Genomic DNA, 13,787 nt, shown 5'->3' on the forward strand with positions numbered 1-13,787 from the left:
ATATACTTTTTTTTTACACTGCAGAATATAAATCTAGTCTCTACATATATATAATTACACAGGGTGAGCACGGGGCATAACACCTTTGTCTTGGGAGCCACATCCTAAGCCAGGCCAACAGCTCCACATTTATTTTTTGACCTTGACACTGAGAAAGCCAGGCTGAGGCTAGGTTTGCTTCAGTCTTATGATGGCTGTGATCCTTGCCATCTCCCCTCCATGCACAGAAGCACCAACCAAACAAGGCTCACCATCACCACCACCAACAACAACAACAACAAAAGGAAAGTGCTTTCCAACTAGTTGACACCTAGCTGGTCTCCACAGCCCGGTCCAGTCTCCCGGAAACACCAATGGAATCTGATGACTTCTTGGCTCTCTCTTTGGTCCATTGCCACAAATCTCTGAGCTTTTCCTGGTGTTTCTTGTTGAATTCATATGGCTACTTAAATAACATAAACCCCACACAACCTTTTGGAGCTGTATATAATACACTGTTAGGAAAAAATAAAATGTTCCCTGTTACAATCCGGACATCATATCCTAGGTTCATCTTTTTATTTTTTTTAATAAAAACTGATATTTGAGGAAATTTTTTTTCTTAAAAAAGGGGACAACAGTCTGAAAGTGCTTCTTATATATGTCAACTGATCACATATGGCTTTTTCATTCAAACCCCAGCACAGCTCAAATCAGAAGCAAAAGCATGATGGTGTTGCTATAGACAAAAACGCCACTTGACATTAACACTAAGAGCAGGTATGGGTGGGAAGGGAAGAATGTCACTGTTTCCATCTAGAAGGATGCACCTCTTTGAGGAAGAGCTGAGACAGTGCACACCATCCCTTCTTTCCCTGTGACTAGGCAAAGGGATGCTACAAAAGTAAAGAAGGAAACCAGACACTGTTGTGAACAGAGAACACTTTCTGAGGGGTTATTATGGGAGGTGGCTGCTCCGAAATCTTTCACAGGCTTGAAATGATCAAATGCAGTCAATCGCAGTAAAACGTCTACACCTGAGGAACAAATTGCACATAAGATAGAGGTACAAGGCTCCAAATGGCAAAAGACTCCAGACAGACACTTTTACATGCAAAAGGCAATCAGAAAGGCAATGAAGTCGCAGCACTCCAAGACAGAAGAGTCCAAACGAGTCACCGTCCTCCTGCACTTTCTTCTCTGGCCGAAGGCTGTGGACACGGCTTCTTGTGCAGTAATGACTGTGGCATGTTCTTTAGGAGAGCACACAAATAACAGGGTTTCCAGAAATTGAAACAAGCTTGTGTTGATTCCAGAGGCATTGTGATGGGGACCAGCAAGGCACGCAGGCCTCTGAAGCTCTGGCGAATGCAGGCGGAGACCACTGACTCATCCAAACGCGGGGGTCTTTCATGCAGCCCGTGGCCACTCCAACCTCTGCGGTTTGTTTTGTTCATTGGATGGCACGTGATTGAAAAAGTAATCCTCTCCCTTTACAAAAATAGAGTTTGGACTTCTAATACTGGCATGAAGAACACTCTGTATGGTAGATCTGATTTTATTTATTTAGAAGGTATGAGACTAGGTTCTCAGTCCCTTCTATTTCCCTGTAAAAAGTGACCTCAACTTCCCAGGCCATTGTGCAAATTGGTTTTTTCATAACCCAGAATATCCTGCAAAGTTCCTCTTATATACACACACTAGATACGTGTGTATGCATGTGGATATATGTATATATATTCAAATGTGGATCATTTTGTATTTCACTTCCAGGTCCAAGAGCATCAGTGAATCATTCATCCTTTCAATGTCAAATTCACTTCCACTCTCCCCACATAGTGCTTTGTGCACATCTGAACTCAATAAATATCTGTTGGCGTCACCAATGATCCCCAACACTGGGGGGTGGCTGCAGTCACCACAGCCGTTCGTAGCCCCACTCTGCCTTTAGCGAGTAGGGACGTGCTGTCCCTTTCAGAGGGTGATCTTGCTATGTCTGTTACTCCAACAGCCCCGCTTAGCTGTCCTGGGCAATGTCAAGCTGGTCCGACTGCGTAGCTTCACCTGCTCCTCCACTGAGTTCTTTTTGCGTAAAATGAAGTCAAAGTTCACTTGGCTGTTCATGGCATAAAAGACATTTGCAGAGTCTGGGATCACCAGTTCTAGAGGAGACAAGCAGACAGCAGCCGGTCAGTTTGTGTGGGCAGCCATCACTGATTGGCAGAAGTCAGTCTTGCCCAGACACAAGGCCTGGCAATGTGAACACTTCCTCATGACCGGCCCCCCAAACTTAACCCCTATCTGAAACTGAGCGCAAATAAAGCATCAGAAATCCCCCCTGTGAACTGACTGTTCAAATACAGAATGTTAAAGCTTGAGGCAAGCATGGGGGTAGGGGCACCAAGATGATCCCAGGACCACACGGCTGGAACGAGAACCCGAGTTTCCCAACTCCTGCCAACCTCCTGCTATCCGAGCACACACATAGGCCTCCGCCATCTGCAGAAGTTCTGATATGAACAAGACTTAAAGCAGTTTTCCTGACATCTTTCCTTGGATTAAATGAAAATATTTTTGACATAATTCCAAGTCAAACTCATTAGTTATTCTTTTTGAGCTCTGTCTGGAGCTTGCCTTTCAACACTAAACAGCACCTACAGAAGGCAGTGCATGTCACTAACTTTTAAGCTATATTCAACTTCGATGATGCCCAACTGAACACTTGCAGTTTACAAACAAGGGTGGTTGCCAGTGGAACTGTGACAAAGCAAAGTTGTTTATTCTGTTTTTAAAGGCACAGAATAAAACGGGCAAATGTGGGAACATCGGGACTTATGGCAGCGAGGTCAGGGAAGAAAGTGGCAGGGCTTTCCCGTTACAGACCGCACAAAGTGTGCTTCCTCCATTGACTTCTTCACACTGGGACCCCACAGTGAGCCCAAGATGATCAGGGTCTCCTCTGCTGACACTCCATGTACTCTGGTACTCCCAAGAGTCTTCTCACTCACACTCACCTATTTTGGGGGTCACAGTAAAACTATTCCCATCTATAGAGCACTTGGCATTTCGACAAAACTCTCTCCAGTATGTTATTTATCTCCTAATTGCTCTATGGTATATGAGGGACCAGAGAGGGCTTTTGTCTCCAGGCTGAGTGACAAAGAGCCATGGCTGGCAAGGTCAGGCACTTGTGGAGACCACTCAGCTGGTGGCACAGTGAGGCCTGGGTTTCACTCTTTGGACCACTGCATCCTCAGACCCTAGGCTCCCTTTGTATGACTCTGTGGGCCTCAGGTTACAATTCAACAGGACACTTTTGGATTTATGGTTTCACTGCAACTGCATTTCAGTGTTATAACTGGAGGTTTGGAGATGGTTCCACCTGAAAAGTAATTGCTTTATAGGGACAAGGACCTGAGTTCAGTTCCAAGAACCTATACAAAAAAGAAAGAAAGAAAGAAAGAAAGAAAGAAAGAAAGAAAGAAAGAAAGAAAGAAAGAAAGAAAAAAGCTGGATTTGGAGCTGGAGAGATGGCTTAGGGTTAAAAGAGCACTGGATGCTCTTCTAGAGGACCTGGGTTCAATTCCCAGCACCCACAACCATCTGTAATTCTAGTTCCAAGGAATCAGATTCCCTCTTCCGGCCTCTGCAGATACTGCATGTACATAATACACAGACGTGTGTGTGTGCGTGTGTACATATATGCATGTGTGTGTGTATGTGTATAAACTTAAAAAGCTAGGTATGGACACACACTAGCAATTCTCACTGAGAAAGCAGAGACATGGGAATAGGTTCCTGGGGGTTGCTGGTAAGCCAGCCTAACATACGTGGTGTGCCCCACGCTAGTAAGAGCGCAGTCAACAGTGCCCACGGAATGATATCCAGTGTTGACTTCTGGCTCTGTGTGCACCCGCATACATGTGCATCCTTCCCCCACAAATTATAATTGCAAAAGTTTTATCCTACAAACTCAGGCAAAGGCAGACAACTGAAAACCTCCAGCAGGCAGCTGGGACAGGACTGCTGAGACACTGCAGCTTTTAATGTCAGGGAAAGGCACTGTTTGAACCTTCGCTACTCTTCTCCAAGTCAAAGACAGAACTCTGGAGATCCGTTGGCCAAATAGCTGTGTTTTCCCTCCACACCCCCAATGACAAGATTCCCCTTGATTTGCCGGGAGGAGAGTGCTCCCTGTTGCTGAGCAGCATCCCCCATTAGGATGAAACATTAGTGTGGGTCTGCAGGCAGGGCTAGTGTCGGCCAGCAATGGGTGCTGTCACCTCCATTCTCAGAGTAGTCTTAGTCTGACTGAGCAGGCCTCCGCAGTGTGAGAGAGAAGTTAGTCACCTGCCCACCTCTGTCCCAAAGCCCACCCCAACTCAGATGAGCAGATAGAGAGATACATTATTTGTCCAGAGATGCCTTTGGAAAGCATGTTTTAAATAGTGAGTTCTTGACCTCACAGATGCATTTCATCGTTCTTCGGTTACCAAAGATCTGTCATAAATTTAAAACAAAATAAACAATAATATCCCCCTACACACACAACTTTCTTAAACACTGAAGCGAAACAGGTGAGAAATTCTGCCTTGAGTCCTTCTGAGTCACGCAGGACTGAGAACCACAGTGTCTACTAAATAAAGTGTGTGTCCACCTGCTGCTTCCCACTCCTGACATGCAGAGACTGCCCAAGAAACCGCACTTCTCGTGGGGAACACAAACTATGGGTAAGAGGAATTCTATGGAAAGGGGGCCTGAGAGTTGGGAGCAGCTGGAGACACTGGATGGTGTAAGGTGGTGTGCAGCTGGTCACCCTGTGTAGTTAAAATACACCACCAGGGGCACGAGAGGGTTCTGAGAACTGATGTGCAAGCGTGAGAATCTGAGTTTGGATTTAGCACCCACATAAAAAGCTGTGTGCCTGTAGTCACGCCCTGTCAGGGAGGAGATGGGTGATTGCCTGACCTTGCTGACCACCAGTCTTGCTCCAGGCTTGGTGAGTACAGACCACCCATTGTACTGCTCTGGATAAGGACACACACACACACACCTGTGCATGCACCACACACACACACACACACAGAGCTGTGCATACACTAGACACACACACCTATGCATATACCACACATACCTGTACACACACTACACACACTACACACACACACGTGGCTATAGCACACATACCTGTGCATATACCACACATACCTGTACACACACTACACACACACATACACACACACACGTGGCTATACCACACATATCTGTGCATGCACCACATACACACAGCTGTGCATACACCACACACAAAAATATACACACCCACACACTTGTACATATACCACACACATACCTGTGCATGTACGACACACACACCTGTGCATACAATGCACACACACACCTTTGCATACACTAGGCACACACACGTGTGTGCACATATGCACACACACATACACTCATGCCACTAAGTTCCAATGAAAAGAAACTGAAACACATTACATGCCCTTTCTGCTGTCAGCAGCTGAGAGGAAAATGTGCACACTGCTGCCACCTGCCGCACAGAGGAGAACACGCCCACCTTTGTCCTCAGAGATGACCTGGACCAGCTCATATTCCTCAGCTGGGTCTGCGTCTAGATTGTGCTTCATCATCGCTCTCTGGATCACAGCAGGAGTCTTATCTTGGCTTGTCAGCTGCAAAGGCAATGAAGGCATCAGTGACATGCTTAGCTCATGTTTCCTAAGCTCCCGAGCTCTTACATTTGCTGTCTTGTGTGGCACATACTTCTCTAGGAAGGCTGGAGTAGGTGGCATTAGAATGGGACAGAGAGCCAGGACTCCCAAGTGTTAGTTAGTTAGTACTACTTCCAACTGAGTAGTCAAAGGATGGCAGGCAGGTAGGCACAGAGCCCTCTACTGAAATGGGGAAAACACATATTGCCTAGCACCCCACACGACTAAAGTTTCCAATAAAAGAATATATAGGAACTATGAAAAATGTAAGGCATTATGAGTCCTGGGCAAATGTGATCTTCATGAGTTGAGCTGATGCCATGATAACAGTTGACAACCAACAGAAAGAAATGGCTGTGATTCTGCCCATGGCGGGGGGCATATGAGACTCTATGACCCAGCAAACCATTTGCTAATAGAAATGAAAACCTATGTCCACAAAGGGACTTGCGCACAATATTCATAACAGATTCATCCACAACATCCCAAAGTTTGAATCAAGCAGGATCTTCATTAATACTACAGGAGAATGGGTAGCAAAATGGTGGCCTGCTGGCTGCTGAGCCACTAAAGACCTGACGGAGCACTGACAGCTGCAGCAGTGGAGAGAATCCCACAAACGTGTTGAGTATCAGAGAACATGACCCTGCATCTGTGTCACTAGAAGACTAGGTTAAAGGACTGATTGGAAGTACTGTCGGGAGTCTGGTGTGGCTGGAAACAGCCTTCATTCGATTTCAGATGTTGGACAGACAGATACATACAGAAACTTTAAAATTCAAAGAACTGAACACTAAGATTTGAACTGTATCCTAACCATATTTCAATAAAATAAGCTCCAAATTAAAGACAAAGGTTCTGTTCATCCCCAGTTTGATCTTTTCTTTATCTCTGCCCACTAGTTGGTGGTGACCATGAGCTCAGAGGCCATCAACATGCCATACCTTGAGTGATTTCTTTAAAGGCTAAAGAAGTGAATGAAGACTCCAATTATGCATATTTAAAAAGGAAAGTTGCTCTCACCAGGAGGTGAGAAAACCTGCTGGCTAGGGTTTGGCACACATGTGCATGCGTGCATGCACACACACATACCTGATTTCCTCCGGGGCCTAAGTGCCTCCCTGTGACCCAGGCAGCAGCTGCTGTTTCTGATTCAGTAAACAGCAATAAGGGCCGTGTTGATTTGCCTATTACAAAACACCTGGCTTATGTACTTATAAGAAAGAATTGGTGCACACAAAATTTTAAGGGAGGAAAATATATATTTTTGATAATATAAAGGAAATTATCAGCAAGCAGTAGATTAGTAGTGTGAGCTAAAGGAGGAAGGACGCCTCTACCTAGGAAGAGGAGGTAGGTTCTGGTTTAGAATCTATTTAGGAGAAAGCCAGGCTACAAAACAAGGGCAGGAGCAAGAGATTTCCTTGGGCATTTAGTACTTTGTACGACAAAAGCTAGAGAGAACTAATTGTTACAATCAGTATTACCACAGAGAGGGCTCCAGGCTTCATCCTGGGAATCATAAAGGACCCAGGAAGGGACAGCAAAGGGAGCTGTGCTCCCGAATCCAGGCCCTATCCCAAGGTAGAAATACCCTGGAGATTCCTCTGTTTATTGCCTCCCCAACACCAGGACATCCCATTTGATCTAAGATGTCTCCTGGATGTACTGTTTTCCCTCACCAGCAGAGCACACAGCCGTGGGCATGGCACACGGTGTAACTGTACTATAATTCGAGGCACTGTGGCTGTACGGGTGGCCCACAGCTCTCTGGCTGGCATGTGTAACAGAAAACTACTACTGATGCCCTGGGCTCCCGGGGGGGGGGGCTGCTTCTCTAGTGCATTTTGTTAGTTACTCCCTTCTACTAGTTGAACTGGGTCTCATCCTACACTCATTTCCACCCCACGGGGCTGAAAGATATGTGCTACTGGACTCCGATACCGGTCCCACATCCCTGTGTTTCTGACAATCTATTAAATGGTGTCATCTGGATGTCCCAATTTATAGACCCTGAAACCTTCTCCTCTAGCAGTTCATATCTCACTGATGGTCACAGGCCACCAGGCTGACAGATGGCCCCAAATTCTCCCTCTTCCTTAGGAATCCTGCCTCTTCTGTACCCTCCACAGCAGTTACCAAAAGGCTGATAAGGGCATGAATGGCTCTTACAATAATATCTCATAAGATGCCTCCCATATCATCTCTAGCCATGGGACTGTTATTCAAACCCTTATCATGCCATGCAGAAGAGATGGGAGCAGCTTCCTATCTTGCTTCCCACCCACAGTGCCCTTCCCACCCCCACCTCTGCAGAGCAGCAGGCTTCCACAAGGCCAGTTACTCTTCTAGTGAACAACTCTGATGGTTTCTTAACACAATTCCTCCAGGGAGACCTTATTGCCTATAGAATTAACACAAAGTCCCCTGCGGAGGCTGCAAGACCATTTTCAATCTGGTCTGGCTTCTGTTAGAACATTTAGTGCTCTCTCTCTCTCTCTCTCTTTCTGCCTAGGGCAATAACTAGTAACAACACATGCTCAGTAATTACTGTGTTCAATGAATGGGTCAGCAAATTAACGGGATATTAAAAGACAGCAACTCTGCACCACTTACGGCACATCCAGGCCTCAGCTTGGATGCAAATGATGACAATGAAAGTGGAAATGGGATTTATTGTAGATTTTGCTGCAGTGAAGAATTCATCATTTATTTATTTGGGTATATGATAGACCCTATCAACTAAGGAATTTAGTCATCTAACATAAGACCTACACAGTCAAGGTTATTACCATGAGAGGCCTTGTATGTATTCTAAAAGGCAACCATCATCAACATAAGCTTTGACATTTCCCTAGTTGAATGTAGGTTTTGTAAGAAGCACATAAAACCCAGTTCTAGTCACCTATTATGTGTAGCTTCTTGCTGACCCAAACTACTTCCCAGCATCACCATCCTCTTTAGGAGCTAGGCTGGAGTCAAATGACTAAAGGAGAAAGCTCTGTCAACAAGGACCGCACTACTGAAAAGACATGTCATTTACTCATTAATCTAAACACTGGAAGAGTTCCAAGAAGACATGCGAAGCAGGGGCATCCTCCCTGGGCTGCTGTCAGACAGTCACCCACATCGACCATCATGAAATGGGACACCAACCTGCATGAATAGGCTTAAATAATTCTTAACATGCCAGAACTATATCCCCCACACACCTGCACCATTAGATAAACATACCATCAATCTATGTCCAGGAAGATGTCGCTGTTTTCATGTTGGTTTTGGGTGCACACAGAGACAGGTATTATAAATACCATGCGTATTCAAGGGCACCAATCTGCACAGTTGACAGACACACAGGCATGGGCTCTTCTCATGAAGACCCACCCAGACAGGATGACCCCTTACCATGATGCTCTTGTACATGTTGCCATTGTTGTCTTCTATACTGATGCGGATGATGCAGGTGTCCTCGTTCTGCTGATTGTAAACAGGAGGCAGTACTGTGGAGGTAATGGATGTCACAGAGACAGAACGTTTGTGGACTTTCGGGTTGTTGTTGCAGGTTGGAGGGGAGGACAGGGGGTTGATTAAGGATGACATCCCTGAGGAATTCGTGTCCATGGAATGAATCGAGGAACATGAAGAGGAGGACTCCGAGAGCTGCAGGCGTTAACACATCCCCAAAGGAAACAGAACCATTAGACCCTGGACCAAGCATGCGTCACCATTTTCAAGACAGAAGTAGATATGGAAACTGATCAACTTTAGCTACTTCGTCCTCAGTGTCTCATGCGTCTCTTGAATCTGCTCTAACACACACCTACAGACCATGGGCTGATGGGACTGTCAGTGACTCCGTGTGATCCAATCACTGAATCTAGGGAAAGGCACTGTGGTTCTTTGCTTTTCTGTTTTTAGTCGCTTATATGAAAGTCAACCAGGAGATGGCAGCAAATATCAGCTTATACAGGCCACATACGCTGCAGTAAGTCAGTTTACAGATACTAGGAAGCCTTCCCTACAGGAGCTTGCTGATTCTCACCATCAATGCAGCCATAGAGAACATTCCATCCCAGTTCTATTTCACAACCAGATTTTGTAGTAGGACACAAATGCCTTTATGTTTAAAGGCTTCTAAGATAAGGACTACAGTCTATGCAGTTTTGCAGGAGGGGGTGCAATCACAGATCACCTGAATTCTTGATAAGAACTACAGTTTAGGTAGTTCTCCTGGGGAGAGGGGCGAGGGTGTGATCAGAGATCACCTGATCCTTTTTACGACTAGAGAAGCCCAAGACCCAGACAGAACACTGTCCGCGGGTTCATCCACCCAGTCTCATGGCTACCAGGACAGGAGCACTCCACTCCCCCTTTGCCATGGTGTCCACACAGCAATGTGCAGCACGCTGCAGCAGGAACTGTGGTGAGTCGGCCAAGGTGCGATTGCCCTGATCTACTGCAATGAGACTGGTAATGACCTTTCACCTCTCCTCACCTAGGTCTCACAGCATCACAACCGTGATGAGAACACGAATCAGGAGAATCCGGTCACTTGCCCTAAAGACACACAGCCTTTGAGTACCTCTGCCACTTTCCCCATTTGCTGGTAGGTCCAGCAACATACACCTCCACGATCTATGTCAAGGCCACTTGAGAAATGTGTGTCTGCAGCTAGTGAGCTTCTCTGCGTAACCAAAATATTCAAGGTACACCCAATATTAATTACCAGACAAAGAGATGCTTAAAACTCACCAGAATGTATTCCCCACAAAAAACCATCAAAGTGAACCATTTAAATGTCAATTATTACAGAAAATTTTGCTTGTGTGTGTATACGTGTGTAATATGTGGAATGGGCCAAGCTGAATTATAATAATCCTATAACATATTCTAGAATTCATTGAAAATCAATACTAATGTCTCCCCTATGTGTCTGCCCTTCCACAGAAACAGATTATGAAACTTGGCTTTCTGATAATGTGGCTTCTAAAAAAGTAGGAACTATGATATCTTTACTTTCTTAGGGGCTGCTTCCTCCTACGGCACCCTATGTTAAAGACAATTTCACAACATGGGAGTTCTATTGCAGCTAGCAAGCTGCAAGGCCAGCTCTGATATGCAGAGTCAACAATGGGACTGTCATGCTGTCATTTACTTATATGTTGCTGTTGTTTGGAGTTTTTTCTTCTGTGTCCCCAAGTGACTCAGCTTGAGCACTTGCTCAGAGTGGGTAATTTGAATTGCATAATTTTGTCTGTAAGTGTATTAGCAAGAAGGTCCATTTTCCAAATGCTGGTTGATTTTCTTCACTTTCACATTCCATTTCCCTATGATTTTAATAACACTTAACAGAGACGATAAGACATTAAGGATGGTGAGGTTCCATGAGTTATAAAAGAGTATCTGACGGGCCTCATATTCCTGGTGAGAATTTCAGTGGTAAGGAGTGGCCCGAAAATAAATGCTTATAAGCAATAAGGAGCATGAAGAAACAGGAATGCGAATACACTTTACTTTTAAAGAAAACAGCGTCACATGGGGGAGAGAGAAAGACCAAGTGGGGGCTGTTAGAGAGGAAGTCATCTCAGGGTCCAGCTAGGAGTGTGCAAGACATCCAGATCCAATCGGGCACTGTGCAGAGCTGTGGAATTTTCTGGGTAATATACAGGGATTTTGCAGCACAGAAGCTACATGTACCCATGTCACACATTCATCTTTAAGTCTGGAGAAACCAGGCTCTGGGAAAGACTCATATGAAAATATATAAACGTAACCTATACGAGAAATTAGGCTGACAAAAAAAGAAGAGTTGTGGAAACAACAGCATCTGCTTGGTTTCCAAGAGACCGTGTGTGTGTGTGTGTGTGTGTGTGTGTGTGTACAGGTGTGCTGATGGGGCGGAAGCCAAGACTTTGTCCCTGCCAGCCATGCATCCAGCCCTGCCCAGCCCTGCGCTACAGCCTAAGCCTAATCTCCGTGCTCCCCTAAGGGTAATGTGCTCTTACTCTAACCTACCTAAGCCTAATCTCCGTGCTCCCCTAAGGGTGATATGCCCTTACTCTACCTAAGCTCCAACAGAATGATTCCACTTCCTTCCCAGACAGGGACAGAAACCCCTCAGAGATGTGAGGGCGCCACAGCCGTGGCCACTTTCCTATGGCATTCACCAGCAGATTACAGAACCCAGAAAGCATCGGGCTCTGTGAAAAAGCAAATGAGTAAGGCCTCATTCTAGATTTTAAAAGAATCTGTGTGTGAGAGAAAGAGATACATATCTGTGTATGGATGTGTGTGCACAATTATGTGTGTGTGCAGGTGTGTGTGTGCCAGGGCACAGGATGTGTGAGGACAACCTCAGGTTGTTCTTGTCTTCTGCCTTGTCTGGGACAGGCTGTTCACCATTTGTACAAACAGCAGGCCAGCTGACCTGGGAGCTCCCAAGGGGCCCCCTGTCCCGTCTCCCATCTTACTGTAGAAGTACAGATATTTTCTCTCACGCATTTGTGCAGCCGTGAGAAAGGGACTGGCTGAGGGTCCCACTATCGGCACTTACAGCTTGCCATCTATTTCCACTGTGGTAGACGATATCATCATTATCAACTCCTCACCCTGCTGCAGACTGTGACCTTTGCCCTGGGAATTTGTTTCATGGTTCCTCCCACTAAAGTCGGGTCTATCTCCCTGCTTCAGTTACTTATTTTAATGTGACTGCTTTAAGCAGTGGAATGTTGGTCCATACGACTAAGGAAAGGCTCTCTGGATATGTTTACAGGGTGGGGCTTCTTCCTCTCTTCTGCATACATTTCAGCATGCTAAGATAGTCTTCTGGAAAGTCCATTACTCCAAATGAATGACAGGTAAGTGAGTAGACTTGGGTTAAAAACTGTGGTGTAAGGCCAAGCCTTACCCAAAGCAGCCAGCCCCCCTAGAAACATGGTGGCTGCTCTAAGTCACTGAGTTTGACAGTGCTTTTCCTATGTGACGTGGGTGTGGTACAAGTGTGGCGAAGGCAGCGCGTGACACCAAAATGCTGGCATATCTCCATTTCTTACTCTTTGTTCCTTCTCAAGCAGTTCTGATTCTCTTGACTAAAGAGACTTATTTCAGGGACCACAATCCTTTGGTGCATTTCAGCATAAAACTGTCTCAAGGCACAAATGAATACGCCAATCAATCTCCTTAGCACTTTGCAGCTACGTCTCTGAGGAATGGGTCCCCAGAAGGGGCTGTCTCGGACACCTACCGAAAACTCTGAAACAAGACATTCTTCACGTGGCAAACTGCATGCTGGGGGCTGCAAGAGGAATGAGAATTAGGTACCTTCTTTTGAGGTTCATCTGGTGTGTCCATGGGTGTGATGGAACCCTCCTCAGCCTCTGAATGGTTCGACTCACAGGATGACACGCTGACCGAGTCCATGCTCTCCCCAGAGCTCCCACTGGCCGTAGACTTGGGCTGCTCTTTGGTGGGAGTGCTCCCAGTGATGATGTCAGACCCCAGAAACAGTCTGCAGAGAACAGAATGCCAAACGTGCTGCTGTTACAAACCTAGAACTCATGCCCGAGCACATGATGAGTGCCGATTAAGCCCTTAAGGTTTTTCAATCTTATCTGTTCTGTTGTACATTTAAAAAAAAACAAACTATAATATTTCTAACAAATAGTAGTGACTATCTTGTTCCAGGAAATTATGTCCAACCCCAAACAGCGCATAGGTTGTTTAATAATGCAGCCTTTCCAAGTCACTGGTCCTCCATCTTTGAGCAGTCTGTGGAGCACTGTGGCAGGTCAGAATACCAGCACCCTGCCCCTTATTGCTTCCTGCCCTAAAATGAACTTGGAACTTCCTGCAGCTGGAAGAGGTGGGCGTGCTCCGGATAAGAAACCAAGGAAGAACACTTCTGCTTTGAGTCATCTGTAGAACTACAATAACCCAAACCCCTTCCCCATAAAACAACCATGTAAGAAATACTAAAGGGCTGGAGAGATGGCTCAGAGGTTAAGAGCATTGCCTGCTCTTCCAAAGGTCCTGAGTTCAATTCCCAGCAACCATATGGTGGCTCACAACCATCTGTAA

General features: G+C 45.8%; 1 protein-coding gene across 6 annotated transcripts in view; it reads right to left on the reverse strand.

The window, feature by feature from the left end:
* Nucleotides 1-548: 548 nt before the first annotated feature.
* Nucleotides 549-13,787, reverse strand: part of Rgl1 (ral guanine nucleotide dissociation stimulator like 1) — a 273,124-nt gene continuing 259,885 nt past the window's right edge. For all 6 annotated transcript variants that reach the window (XM_026787633.1, XM_013352528.2, XM_013352531.2 and 3 more), the window contains 4 exons: nucleotides 13,032-13,218; nucleotides 9,117-9,371; nucleotides 5,558-5,672; nucleotides 549-2,141 (listed from right to left, as the gene is read on the reverse strand). In XM_026787633.1, the coding sequence (XP_026643434.1) occupies nucleotides 1,954-2,141; nucleotides 5,558-5,672; nucleotides 9,117-9,371; nucleotides 13,032-13,218 (745 nt within the window). In that variant the 3' untranslated portion in view covers nucleotides 549-1,953. The remainder of the gene's footprint in view (nucleotides 2,142-5,557; nucleotides 5,673-9,116; nucleotides 9,372-13,031; nucleotides 13,219-13,787) is intronic.

Source organism: Microtus ochrogaster (assembly GCF_000317375.1).
Source record: "Microtus ochrogaster isolate Prairie Vole_2 chromosome 6 unlocalized genomic scaffold, MicOch1.0 chr6_random_2, whole genome shotgun sequence".
Taxonomy (NCBI): Eukaryota; Metazoa; Chordata; class Mammalia; order Rodentia; family Cricetidae; genus Microtus; species Microtus ochrogaster.